Raw genomic sequence first — 13,666 nt, forward strand, 5'->3', positions numbered from 1 at the left:
AGGAACCATTTAGGTGTGTACTCAAGGTCCATTTATTCAGATCCACCATCCAGTCTTCCTATAAAACGTTTAATGCACAGTTGATATATATATAGATATATAATATAGCTATTATTAAGGTTCCACTAATTAATCTGGCTGGTTGTTTAGGTTGGTAAGGTTAATCATGCTTGCAGACCAGCTAACCCATCATACTCAAACAAAAACACACCCTATACTGGTCAGGAGCTGAACTGGTCAACCAGCCAAAACAATGTGAGCTGACCAGGCTCAGAGCAACCCAGTCACTGCAGTTGATGTAATATAGCTAGTATTAAGATTCCACTAATTAATCTGGCTGGTTGTTTAGGTTGGTAAGGTTAATCATGTAGACTGGTAAACTGGTAAACAGCAGACTGGTAAATTCCCTTCCTCAGATGAGAACCCTGTTTACGAGGTTGCTCGTTTTGAATTTAGATAAATCTGCTATTTAAGAGAATTAAGGTATTTAACATTTTCTGAACTTGGAACTGAACCAGAACTGAGCTTATTATAGAATTGAATCTTTTTTTGTGTGAGATTAAGAAATGTAACAGAACTGAAAGTCACATCAGGCATAAAGCTCAGGTTTATCTAAACCTGCTGCTACTTATACAACAGTTTTCATTTAGTCAAACCTAAAATCCTTCAGAAAGCTACACAGCCCTTAAAACAGCCTAATTCTGTGTCACTACCCTGTCTTTGCTCTCTTTTATTAGATATATCCATATGAAATGCTCATTGTGAACCACAGAGGGCGCTGTAAGCTTCCCCCCGGAGTGGACAGGACCAGACTGGAGGTAATGTTATCCTTTCTCTCAGGTCAGCGTCTATTAAGCTCACACTGCCCAGTCTAGAGCGACCACTGAAGGCGTGTATGGAGTGTTTATGTTGTTGTTTGATGTTTGATTAGGATGTAAAAAAAAGCCCAGATGCTGTTTTACAAGCATATTTACCACCCTGTTATTTTATCATATGGTTCCCATAGCAACCTGTATTCCCATTACTTACCTAGTGTAAAGGTGATGAGGTGCTCTTCAGTATCAGCAACACCATATTCTCCCGAAGTCGGGAGTGGGCGGGGTTATGTAAATTCTGGGTGGGTAAATATAACAAGACTGTGATGTAACAGTTTTGGGGTTTTGAAACTGGCCTGTTTCAGAGCTCTGTTTTGGTTCTGCTGGATGCTCCTTTGAAGGAGGAACAGCAGAGTTTGAAGTTCATGGTTTCTCACCTACATCTAGTGAATTCTCACTATTCAACCATACCAAGATAAACACAGTTTATGATTCTAGGGCCCCTCTAATGACGCATGATCATGTTTTTTTGTTGGTTTTACAATAATTGACCACTTTTAAGCCTTATCCGCAATTTAGATGAAAACGATGTCACATGAGGAGTAAAGCTATCTTTGCTGTGATGTCAGCGCTCATTAGCATTCAAACGTTTTAGGTGTTTCAACCACCTTTGGACCAAAAGAGCTTCAGTCTATGCTTTTAACAATAGATTAGAAAAGTGTCAGATCATTATTTAGGTCAAAAAGTAATGGCAAAATAAAACATTGCTTGGAAAGATTTTTCTAGATGGCCTCATTAGTCCAGCAACTGACTGTGTTTCTTTTCCACACAGAGGCATCTGTCTCCCGAGGATTTCCACACCCTATTCGGGATGCCCATCACAGAGTTTGATCGGCTGTCGCTGTGGAAACGAAACGAACTGAAGAAGAAAGTCTCACTTTTCTAACACACACATGACCTTCAACATGGACTCTCATTATTACCTACCTGGGAGACACCGTGAACCCCACTCGGACCGTTTCAGGATGATCAGACATGACCATCACCAATAATCAGCTTTTAACTCTCATGCCTCATATCAGACTGCTTGCGTACGTCTCAGTGTACAATAGGTCAAAATAGCAAACTCACTGTCCTTCTGTGGTCCATATCCGTCCGTTAGCCACTGCAAAAGAAAATTCTAGGGGTCGAGACCGGCCTTCCTGCAGAGTTCAGTCCAGTCCAGTCCTGTAGACCCACCTGTCCTGAACAATGACTGTAGAAAACATGCACAGCACAGCGTCTCGCAAAAGTCAAGCAACCACAGGTCTAGCGCCCCTGCTGGCTGGCTGTGGTATGATGTGTAGCTCCGGGGCTACACTTATGAATGAAGTGATTGACAGATAGACAGCTTTGGCTGGAGGAGACTTACATGAACTTACATGAGCTGCACTTTTACTGTTGGAGCGAACAGACTGTAAATCCAGGGGGAAATCCGCTCTGCTTCTGCATTGGAAGCTCAATGAAGACGGTCTGAGACACTGAGTCTTGGTCTGGGAGAAGGGGCGGGTCTATCAAATGAGTAGGTGATTCTGGCTCCGCCTCTGCTCTATACTGTGCAGACTCTGGTTGCAGATTTGACAACATGGTGGACAGTTTTGGCTTCATTCTGTAGAACGGTAGAGAACGGAATCATGGCGTCCATGTTTTCTACCTGTTACGTGATAATAACGTGAAGACTCGTTAACTGGGATAAAAATAAAAACGAAATTGCAAAATGAACTATGGAGACAGTTACTAACTAATTCAACTAATACTAACTAATAACATAAACTGAAAATTAAGTCAAATACACTAGTAGATTTGGGACGTGCTCCATACTGGCTTTGCTTAGTCAGGGGGTGGAGTTCTGGCCTTCTAGCTCAAGCAGAAGCCCTCAAACTCCAGCCCAAAGTTCTCTAGGTTCTCCTCCCTCTCTTACCATTTATCCTTTGACAGATAAAGTCTTGAGTTTGCAGATATCTGTCCTGACGTATCTTAAGTTTGCAGTATCAGTATCGTTTTTTTATTTACTTGTTTATGTGGATTTGGGCTGAAACTGACCTCTGCAGGAAGGTAACCCTTTACTAACAGGTCTGCTGACCACTGCTGTGGAGATTATGTACAGTACCAAGCTTGTATTTCCTCTAAAGCAGCTCAATATCAAGCTCACATCTAATACCTACATCAATATGCTACAAATAAAGTATAAGCAACCCAGTTTTACAGACACGGCGTCTAAAAGCCAGAGTATCGCCTTATTCCTTTTCTAATCGTCTGATTCTCAAAGTGCCCAGTCCGATTTGTAATACAGGTGTGTATTTAAATATACACACAACGTCTTAAATGTGACACCCTTCTGTTTGTGTTTTGATCACGGATTTGAACATAACTCCGATTGATTGTCTCTGAATCAGTTGCGCCACTGTAGGAATATATCGATTATTTATTTACTTCATAGCTTCATTTGGGTCACGGCCGTGAATTCAGACACTGTTAGTCACTAAAGGAGCCACCGATTCTGCGTAGGTCTAAGCTGTATAGCTGAAGTTTTCATGTTTTTCTTCATTCCTGACACTGCATGGATATTATCTAGCACAGTAGAAGCTACTGTAATGAAAGCAGCTCCTGAAGTCCTGAATTTCAGCTGCTTGCTTTGAGCATTTCCTCTGAGGGCTTCGTCTTTTTCACGCAGGGGAGGGAAACTGTCTGTCCTGCTGTTGCTGTGTGGAGTTTATGTACTTGGACGTATCATATGATATAATTATCATCATCATTATTATTATTATTATTATTATTATAGCAGCTTGTTCACATATTTACACCGTTCATATTCGACCCTGTTCAGATCAGATCCGGGTCTTGTTTCAGGTGTTTAGGCCAGAATCCTGAGAGCTGCATTCACTAAGAGAGGTCCGGTCGAGGTTGTTAAGTAGGGGAGGGGGGAAATATCAGTACTGGATGGTATCGCGATATTTTCTATAGAAACAAGTAGTATTGAAATATTGAGGCCGGTTAAAGTAATAGTTTGGTACAAAATTTTTTTTTAAAAATTAAATAATTAAATAAATAATAATAATAATAATAATAATTATTGATCTCTGACCCCAGATCAGTCAATCAGCTAAAGATATGTTTGGTATTCCAGGTGTGCTTCAGGTGTGTTTACATCGGGAGATGCTGGGCTAACATTGCTAAGAAACCCTGGATTTAGGCTGTCACCTTCTATTTTCAATTTGAAGGATATTTTCATGTCAGTTTTACAAAATTGTAGCTTATTGTATGTGGCTCAAGTATCGCGATAATATGATACTACGATGATATCAGGTCACCGCTAATGTCTCCCATCCCGACTGTAAGACAGAGCTGACTTAAGCTCCTGCTGTGTGAAAAGCTCTCAGGATGGCGTGTCTAATCTGACCTGTTCGCTTTTTTTTTGTTTGTTTTTTTTTGCCACTTTTACACTCGTTACTGCCTCTGTTACAGACTCACACACACACACACTCACTCACTCACACACACACACACACACAGAGTGAGTGGCCTCAGTAAAATCATGCTCTACACACACTTCCACAGGGAATCACGATTGTGTGCACAGCTTCACGCCTGTCCCATGGATGCGTTTCTGTTTAATAGCGTCGTGTTCTTGAACTAATAAAGCCATTGTGTCGGTTCTCATGTTTACGTCACTGGAATGTTGGACTTATTTCATTTATTTGCGTAAATCTAACCATTTATTATCAGATACAAATAAATATATTCATAGTTCTCCCCTCATCTCCTCTGCGTTCTTTCCGAAAGAAGGGGGAAGTAGGGAAGGAGTCCGAGGACAGGAGTGGTAGTGAAAGTGTCTCGACGCAGCCTGGGATTATGATGGGCTGGGATTGTGATAGGCTGGGATTGTGGTGGTCTGGGATTATGATGGGCTGGGATTGTAGTGGGTTGGGATTGTGGTGGTCTGGGATTGTAGTGGGTTGGGATTGTGGTGGACTGGGATTGTGGTGGTCTGAGATGGGCTGGGATTGTGATAGGCTGGGATTATGATGGGCTGGGATTGTGGTGGGTTGGGATTGTGGTGGTCTGGGATTGTAGTGGGCTGGGATTGTGATAGGCTGGGATTGTGGTGGTCTGAGATGGGCTGGGACTGTGGTGGGCTGGGATTGTGGTGGACTGGGATTGTAGTGGGCTGGGATTGTGATAGGCTGGGATTGTGGTGGTCTGAGATGGGCTGGGACTGTGGTGGGCTGGGATTGTGGTGGACTGGGATTGTAGTGGGCTGGGATTGTGATAGGCTGGGATTGTGGTGGTCTGAGATGGGCTGGGACTGTGGTGGGCTGGGATTGTGGTGGACTGGGATTGTAGTGGGCTGGGATTGTGATAGGCTGGGATTGTGGTGGGATTATCTTGAGATAATTTTATCCAATTTCATCATCAAAGATCTTTCATTTTAGAAATTAAATTTTATATATTTTTATCCACAGGTAGGAATTTTTATTTACCCATTATAAACCCATGTTTTCTTTTCCACTCAAATCCTTTCAGGGGCTCCGCAGCACTCCTCTAGGTGACGCAAATCTAAAACTTTGGCCCGCCTTGGAACTGCTGAGCTGAATCTGAAAAAAGCACAGAATGTTCAAAGCAGTATAACAATCCCACAATGCACTGCAATAAGTGATGTACAAATGATGCAGCCTAGTGGACACAGAATACCCATAATCAAAGACCGGCATGCAGCTTCTCTGAGGAAAACAGACACTGCAGTGAGCTCTCGCACTAACGAGGTGTCCGGCATTCCTCACTACCCTATCATAGTGCTCTAAATAGTGAGCTGGATTTGTGCATGTAGGGAATAGTGAGTAGGGCACAGTTTGGGACACAGCTCTGGATTTTGGGCACAAAAAAAAGTGCTGCCATCTAGTGTTGGATGCAATGAATCACATCTCCATCTCTGTCATCAAATACAGCCGGTGTATAAACATTAATTAAATTACATTTAAGTTTATTTTCACATTTATACTTAATTTTCTTTCTACTTCCTTCCAGGCCACGGCGGCAGAAGCAGCTCACGAATGATATAAAGGCAGGAAAGCACAGCAATGAAATGTAGTCCTTATTTATGCTTGGTCTTTTGTGTGATGGTCCATCAGCTTGGGACTCTTGGGTGTTCTGAGCATGTTTGAGCTGTCCCTGCTCTAACAGCTAATCCAGAGAACCCCCCCACCAAAACGTTGAAAACCCGGTGCAGTTCCACCTCTGCCCACTAGAGGTCACTGCACACTCACAGATTAACACAGAGCGCACAGTCAACATCTCTGTGCTGCAGAAACTGAGCGCACTGGGAGGGGTTTGATTGCATTCAGCCCTTCAATCACTCACTTATTCACTGGCCTGACTCACATACTCTCTCACATACTAACACATTCAAAAAATATGGACCCTTCAATAACATGTTAATAACAACTGTCCTTGTGTTTATACACACTGATGCATGGACACATACACTCATACACTCATACAAGGACAAAAGTATTGGGACACCTGTCCGGCGAAGGCTTATTATGAGATTTTGGAGGGCAAAGCTGTCTGGAAGAGTGTTGGAGGATGATCACCACCCTACCCCACACTACTGCTCCACAGTTACAGTTACTCCTCAATGCTGGGGGGCTTTAAACCCCTCTAGCCCACGCACCTTTGCCAATAGGTTCATGTTTATTGATCTGCTGCAGAGAGTCCTATTCTATTGGCAGTACTTCTTCTCTACAGGGACTAGACAAGCTGTGAACAAGCATATGCATTATAATAGGACCCACCCACGCATCACTCCCATTCTGCACCCTCTACACAGGGCTCTCACTCCGCGCACTACATTCCCCACAACCCCCCGCGGCCCACCCTCCTCGCCATGTTGTAGGAAATGCTGCTGTGGATTAGAGTTTAATCCGAGCGCAGCGGCGGCGGAGAGAGACGGAGAGAAAACGCTCCCCACGACACTCACATGCACTAGAGTCAGCCGCGGACCTCTCGGACCTCCCGGACAGTCTGGACTGCAGCGGTACGCAGGGAGGCGGTTCTGCAGCAGCTCCGGCTGGGTCGTTGTTCCGGCGCGTTTCCTGCTCCGTGTGCTTCATCCTCCCTCCGCAGAGAGCGCAGCTGCAGCCCGGGGGTCGCTCCGCCAACACTGCGCACACAGACGGGTCCAAATAAACCTCCACACACCGCAGCGGGCTCCCCCTTTCCCCTCACCCCTTACCCCCCCATTCTGCGCGCATCGCCGTTCCGTGGCTCAGCCCGCAGTCGGTCTGCTTCTCACGGAGCCGAGCCGAGCCGAGCCGTAGCTAGCTAGCACTAGCTAACTCCATTAGCTAGGTGGTTAGCTATCGCTACGCTCTTTTTTTCGTCAGAGAAGAAAATAAAGACGCTGAATTATCGAGGATGTCGACAAAAGACCAGAACAAGCAGTCCACCATCGAGAGGCCGGTTAAAGGTAACGGTTCGAAAATCTCTCGTCTCGGGTTTGGGGTTAAGCAGCGGTGGCGAATTCAGCTTAATATAATAACTAGAATCCAGGTCCAGAAGGTTAGCTAAGAATCCGCTCCAGGGTTTAGTTCCAGCTGCCGGGGCAGCGCTGCTGCAGCTCGGTCACAGCGGCGCCACCGAGTCCGTTGGAGGAAAAACCCGGAGCGGATTGTTGCGGCCTGGCCCTGGATTCGCCACCTCTGTCAGCAGGGCTGGCTGCCTGTCCAGTTCCCTGCTTGTTGCTTTGGCCTGTCAGCTCCGACTGACCGTCCTGCTGAACTTCGGTGTTTGGAAATGCGAGATCTACACTGCGTGGCCAGATGTTTGTGGACAGCCCTTCTGATAAATGGATTTAGCCTTTTTAATAACTAAGCACCCATTGCTGACACGCTTGTCTAGACCCTGTAGAGGAGAAGTAGCTACTGCCAGTATAGCAGATCATCATCATCATCATGACCCCATCGGCTCCATGCTGCCTGATAATAATAATGCCAGGCGTGGGCTAGAGGGGTGTAATAAAGCCCCCCAGCTGCATTGAGGAGCTGTGCTCTCTGGAATGATGGTGGAGGAGCTCCATCCAGGACTTTTGGGATAAGTTGGGTGGTGATCATCATCATCCAAAATCTTCACCGTATTAGTTTAAACGTTCTGGGTTGTAATCAATCAAATTCTCACAACAGTGCTCCCCAAAATCTAGTGGAAATCCTTACCTTGACAGTAGAGATGGATACACCTACAAACTGTCCCAGTACTTTTGTCCTATGATTATATGAACTGTTAAATGTGCGGGTTTTATTATTTTATATTCCTAATTATTTTACTTTGATCGTGTTTGGTTAGCCAGATTGCTAGAAGGCTAGACCTTAGCTGGCTAGCTAGTTAGCTAGCTAACGTTTTCCCTGTCAGATTACAGCTACTCATTAGCCTCATTAGCTGTTCTCTCAGTTAAACGCTTAAACAGCAATTATTTATGTATTTGCTGTGATATAAAATGTAAAATCAGGCAAAATACTTTAGATTTTTCTTTATTTTAATTCATTTATTCCTTTTTTTGGCCAGATTGAGATATATATAATGTTAGCTAGCTAGCTAGCTAGTTTCCCTGTCAGTGTGTGGTTACTAAACCGCCATATAATCTAATCCAATTAGTCACTTTCTCAATTAAACACTTTAAAACTTCATTATTTCTGCATTTACTTCATATAAACTGCAAAAAGCAGCAAATTCGTGTAAGTTTAGCTGTTGGGGAGTCGTTGGTCCTCGTCCGTCAATAACGGTCACTAACGGTTTTCTGCGCATTTTTTAAAAACCGCATTTTTAAATTTAAATCTCCTTTCAAACGAATTCCCGCCAAAAGAGACATTCGAAGCGCGCCCAGTCAATGTGTAATGTTTTATTGATCGCTTATTGATTACCTGTGTGTCTGAAAACCAGGTCTAATCGGGTCAGCATCGTGAGAAGGCACCGGCCTCCGTTCTCACACCTTCCAGCTCTCTACAGTCTGTTCAGTTCCCCATTTCTGAGGCTCGTCTGAAGGGAGGATCTGCTGTAGTTCTCTTCTAGGAGGCCAGTTGTGGATCTCTGAGTGCTGTGCTTGTGGGTCTATTGCGGCTCCATTGCTGCTGAAATAGTAGCTGTGGTCAGATGATGGACCTGGAGCACCCATAACTCATCGTGTTGTATTGGTGCTCAGCTTCTCTGAGGAAGACTGATGTTCAGATTGTTTATGTGATGCCATCTGCTGTCGCCCAGCTGTGAGCTCACACGCATTACGAGGTGTCCAGACTCGTTCACTAGCTTGTTGTTGAGTTCGCTTCCCTGTAACGGTGCTCTACTTAGTGATCTGGCCTTTTGCATGTAGGGGATTGTAAATAGGGCACAGTTTTGGACACGGCTACTGAGCATCTCCGCCTCGGTTACGTAGAGGTGGTGGTGACCTTCCGGAGGGTGATGCGTCGATTTTTGATTATTTACTCCACAACTTACGAGGTAGAAAAGTCTCTAACCAGCAACTCTTAACCCTGCCTCCTCTTTGCTAAGCCTTGCTTTAGCATGCATGCAATCCACACCTTCCAACCCACTGACAGTGAGGGTGGAGACGCTCTTTAATTGATTATATATGCATGGTATATGCAAATGTGTTATTTTTTTAATGACATCACAACAATGGCAATTTCATGGTTCTAGATTACTTGTGTGGTTTTCCATTAAGAGGGCCTTTCCAAATACATCCTGGGTGATTGGGTCATAAGTGGACAGTACTAACCGGTGTAGTACAGGTCTCAGAGGGGTTCAGTGCGTCCAAATCTGGTCAGTCAAACCACCTTCACAGGTGTTCAGGGATGCTGCTGACCACATTGCACTAGGGGTAGATGATGTGGTGATATTATGTAGACAGTTAGGCAGATGATATGCTCTTGAGGTTTGATAAGTTGGAGCAGGTCAGTGCATCAGCAGCCCACATTTAAGGGTGGTCTCAGGAGGGATGACGGCAGGGGTTTGTGTTATGGGTCGTCTCAGACGCAGGGCTACAGCCGAGTACACAGGACCCACAATGCTGGATCATAGAAAGTAAAACCTACTTGAGGAATTCCCCGATTTTGTTTAGGCCAGCTTTAAACTCTCAATTCACGAACCTTGACATTTAGGCCAATAGAAAAGTGAGCTGTTTTGGCTCTCTACTGAAAATACAGTGCATCGATGCAGGAAGTCTGGCCTGATATCTGGGCTTGTTTATGTTCATATCATTTGTAAAGTGTATGAATTGGAGAGATTTACATGAATGGCCTTTATTAGTAGAGAGCTCAGAATGCAGTCGTTTGAATAAAGTGCAGCATCATGTACATAAAAAAATGGAAAAACCATGAAAACCTTTGAAACTATTTAAACATCTGGATGTTTGATCTTCATGTGATCAACACTGAGAGACGGAGGTAATCTAACTAAACTCACACACCTGAAGAAACGTCTTTAATCATCATTTATAAAATAGAATTAATAGAAATGTAAAAGTTTGAACCCCCTCCATCACATTTATTACTTCAGGTGTGTAGAATTACAATCAGGAGCAGAACATCAGCTGCAGATGATCAGAACATGGTTGGAGAGGGTTCTGGAGGAGTCTGTCTGATGAAACCAGCGTTTGTATTAATATCTGGGTGATAATACAGCGCAGCAATACGACTCAAACATTTCCTGAATCTGCAGAGCCAGCTCTTTCTATTGCACCTCATGCCAGATCATACGTGACTCACATCCAGAGTTACGAGGCTGTGAAGACGAGTCGGCATACTCGCCTCTGCCTCTCGCTGTGTCTAACTGGTGTGTTTGTGTCCATCATTTGCCACTCATCTGTAGTCGTGCGTCCGTCTACGGGTTTGTGTGAAACTGACGAAAAGACACGTAGAAACTCGTTTTCTGCTTCTCACTGTTTTTATAAACGTCATACGTTCCACTGCACTAGAACAGTCCGTCCACTTGAGGAAAGGGATGTTTTCTCAGGAAATATGAAGAAATGCTAAAATCTGAGTTTTTCAGGTTTAGGCTCAAAACATCTCTCTAGGTCTCATGGGATCGCATTACAGTGAGGGCTGAGATTGTTCTAACGTCTACACAAGTGCCTTCAAAGGTGAATTTAAGAAGATATGGAAAAATATCTAATATGAGAAAATGCCCTTACAGACTCCAGAGGGTAAAACCTCAGACATTTAGTCTGGTCTGCTTTTGATTGATGGTTGAAGTGAGGGGTGAAGAAGATGATCACCATGGCCAGATCCAAAGAGCTCTCTGAGGCCTTCAGAAAGAAGGATGGAGATGTTGTAGAGGAGTCTGGGAAGGGGTTTGAAAGTTAGAAATCAGCTGTTCCACTGTCTGGAATGGCTTACATTGCTTATGTGACTATATCTGCTTCACATATCGCACACATCTAATCATCTGTGTATTGCTGATAATGATGTGATTGATCGGATCATGCAGGAGTCGGTTAAGTAGCGGTTTCTTGACCTATACTTTCCCTCCAGAACCACATTGCATTTACAGACTTATTAAAATCACTACTTTCTCTCTATATATTTATGTGTATATATATATACACACACAACTTGTAGCAGCAGCTCTGCACTGCTTACCTATCCCTTAATGGACATGTAATTTGGGCTTCACTGGTCTGACATTGTCATTGTGTGGCTGATTTTAGCCTCCGAAGGAATCTGACCCAGCTTGAATCCCTCTGAGCTGACTGAAGCTGTCCGCACAGTCCCTCTTAACTTTCTTCTGCCCCTGTCTGTCAAGCCTGAAGGGAGTGACATCCAGCTGCAGCTCTGCAGACCAAGCCATCAGTCAGGACTCTTGGTTCTGTGCATAATCTGAAAGTGTGTGGGGTCCGTCACGTTTTCACCATCGGTTAGGATTTTCTAATCCTACAGTTCCCCAGGTTCTTCTCTGGAAGGAGACATCGTGAAGAGCAGGAATGTTTGATTCTGTGATTTCTATTAGAAACAGTGAGCCAAATGAGCCTGTGACCAGGTGTAAACCAGTTTCTCAAAACAGTCTTAAAATCATGAGGATAAGCCTGTCGATATTTTCCTAAGTTAAGTTTTATTTATTTATTTATGTTAATTAAAGCTCTTCATATAAGATGAGCATCTAAAAATAAGCCATGATGAACTACTGAAACGTCCTCCTACCCCACAGGACGAGTTTGTGTGCGCTGTGGGTGGATCAGATTCCTTATTTTGTCTTTTATTGCGTTTTCTGTCGACACCGATCTGAAGAACACGTCCATCCATGCTCATCTGCAGTTTCCATCGTCCCTCTATGTAGGACGACAAACCAGGCAGTCTGTCAGACTGGACTGGTCTTATGTTATTAGAAATTGGATCAGAATCGTATTGAAAATGTGTGTTTTTACACTCCTACCAAGTTAAGTAGTTCTCTTTAACAGCCAGGGCCGTCTCCTGCCCAAGCCAAAGCTTTGCCCAGGCTGGCGCTCTTCTTCAGCGCCGACCCGCCTTGCCCTGTAGACGTGGGCGAAGGATTCGTTTCCTGTCAGTTCACGTCCAGGGATTTCCCTGTGTCAGAGGGGATGTGTGTGTGTGAGTAGTGCTCTAAGTGGATCATTAGGTCTTTGGATTTGTGAGTGTTAAAGTGCTCCAGGGAACGTGTTGAGCTCGGTTGATTAAAACGGGCCTGTCCTCTGGGTCAGGCTGGGCGTGTTTCTCTTTGTCTCTAATGAACTGCAGTCGGTCTGGTAGGGCTGGGTCACGTCTGGAAGGGACCACTGCCACTGTCTGTCTGACATTTGTTAAGTGTGTGTGTGTTTTAAATATATACACTACTCTATCAGAATCATGTTCATATCTGCAGATATTAATTGAAATAATATTTAAGCTATGGACAAAAGTATTGGGACACCTGCTCATTCACTGTTTCTTCTGTAATCAAGGCTATTAAAGATTTTCTCCTGCTTTTGTTGGAATAGCTGTCTCTACTGTCCAGAAAAGACTTTCTACTAGATTTTGGAGGAGCATTGCGGTGAGGATTTGATTGCATTCAGCAAAAGGTGCGTTATATTTAGGTCAGGATGATGAATGATGCTCACCACCCCATTTCATCATCCCCAAGTCTTCCCAAAAGTACTGGATTGAGCTCCACCATCATCACTGCTCAGTGCTGGGGGGCTTTATACCCCTCTACTAGCCCACGCCTGGCATTAGGCAGCGTGGTGCCAATAGGGTCATGATGCTGGCGATTGAAACTGAAACTTCATTTGGAAACTTCACACCAGTCATCCACAACTTCCAGATTGGTGATTCCTTAGTAGGTTTGCGGCGGTTCTTGGTATACAGTGGTATGAAAATTTATGGTTATCATATCAATTGGGGGGAGATTTCGTACTATTTTCAGAGTTTTGAAAAACAAACAATAAATGGGTTTAATAGAGAAAATAATCAGTAGATTAATCCATAATGAAAAGATGTATCAGCTCACGTGCAGCTTTATTTATTTACAAAAAAGAAAAAAGTTTACATGTACTTTAATCTTTTAATTGTTTTACCAAAATCCTGCTTTCATTGTTTTAATGGCCAGTGTTTAATTATAATTTAATTATAAGAAGAACAACAAAAGGTAGAATTGTGAAATACTGTATGTTGTGATATTTTCTGAGACTGTAAAAATCACATCATTGCAACCCGGCTCCTTAGGAAGAGTCCTTTGACAATTACTGAAAATATGAATTGCCTTCATTGAGCTCGTTGGGGTTTCGTTAGTCTGTAGTAGCTCTGTTTGTGGGCCAGTGAGCCGGCTTACGTGAC

General features: G+C 43.8%; 2 protein-coding genes across 4 annotated transcripts in view; both read left to right on the forward strand.

Annotated features, from left to right (window-relative positions):
- Nucleotides 1-4,520, forward strand: part of dmtn (dematin actin binding protein) — a 35,459-nt gene extending 30,939 nt beyond the window's left edge. The window contains exons 15-16 of the mRNA XM_072658682.1: nt 738-818; nt 1,648-4,520. Coding sequence (XP_072514783.1) covers nt 738-818; nt 1,648-1,761 — 195 coding nt within the window. The 3' untranslated portion in view covers nt 1,762-4,520. The remainder of the gene's footprint in view (nt 1-737; nt 819-1,647) is intronic.
- A 2,204-nt stretch (nt 4,521-6,724) lies between these two features.
- Nucleotides 6,725-13,666, forward strand: part of ppp3ccb (protein phosphatase 3, catalytic subunit, gamma isozyme, b) — a 54,044-nt gene continuing 47,102 nt past the window's right edge. For all 3 annotated transcript variants that reach the window (XM_072659680.1, XM_072659681.1, XM_072659683.1), the window contains exon 1: nt 6,725-7,320. In XM_072659680.1, coding sequence (XP_072515781.1) covers nt 7,269-7,320 — 52 coding nt within the window. In that variant the 5' untranslated portion in view covers nt 6,725-7,268. The remainder of the gene's footprint in view (nt 7,321-13,666) is intronic.

This window comes from Salminus brasiliensis, chromosome 16 (genome assembly GCF_030463535.1).
Source record: "Salminus brasiliensis chromosome 16, fSalBra1.hap2, whole genome shotgun sequence".
Taxonomy (NCBI): domain Eukaryota; kingdom Metazoa; phylum Chordata; class Actinopteri; order Characiformes; family Bryconidae; genus Salminus; species Salminus brasiliensis.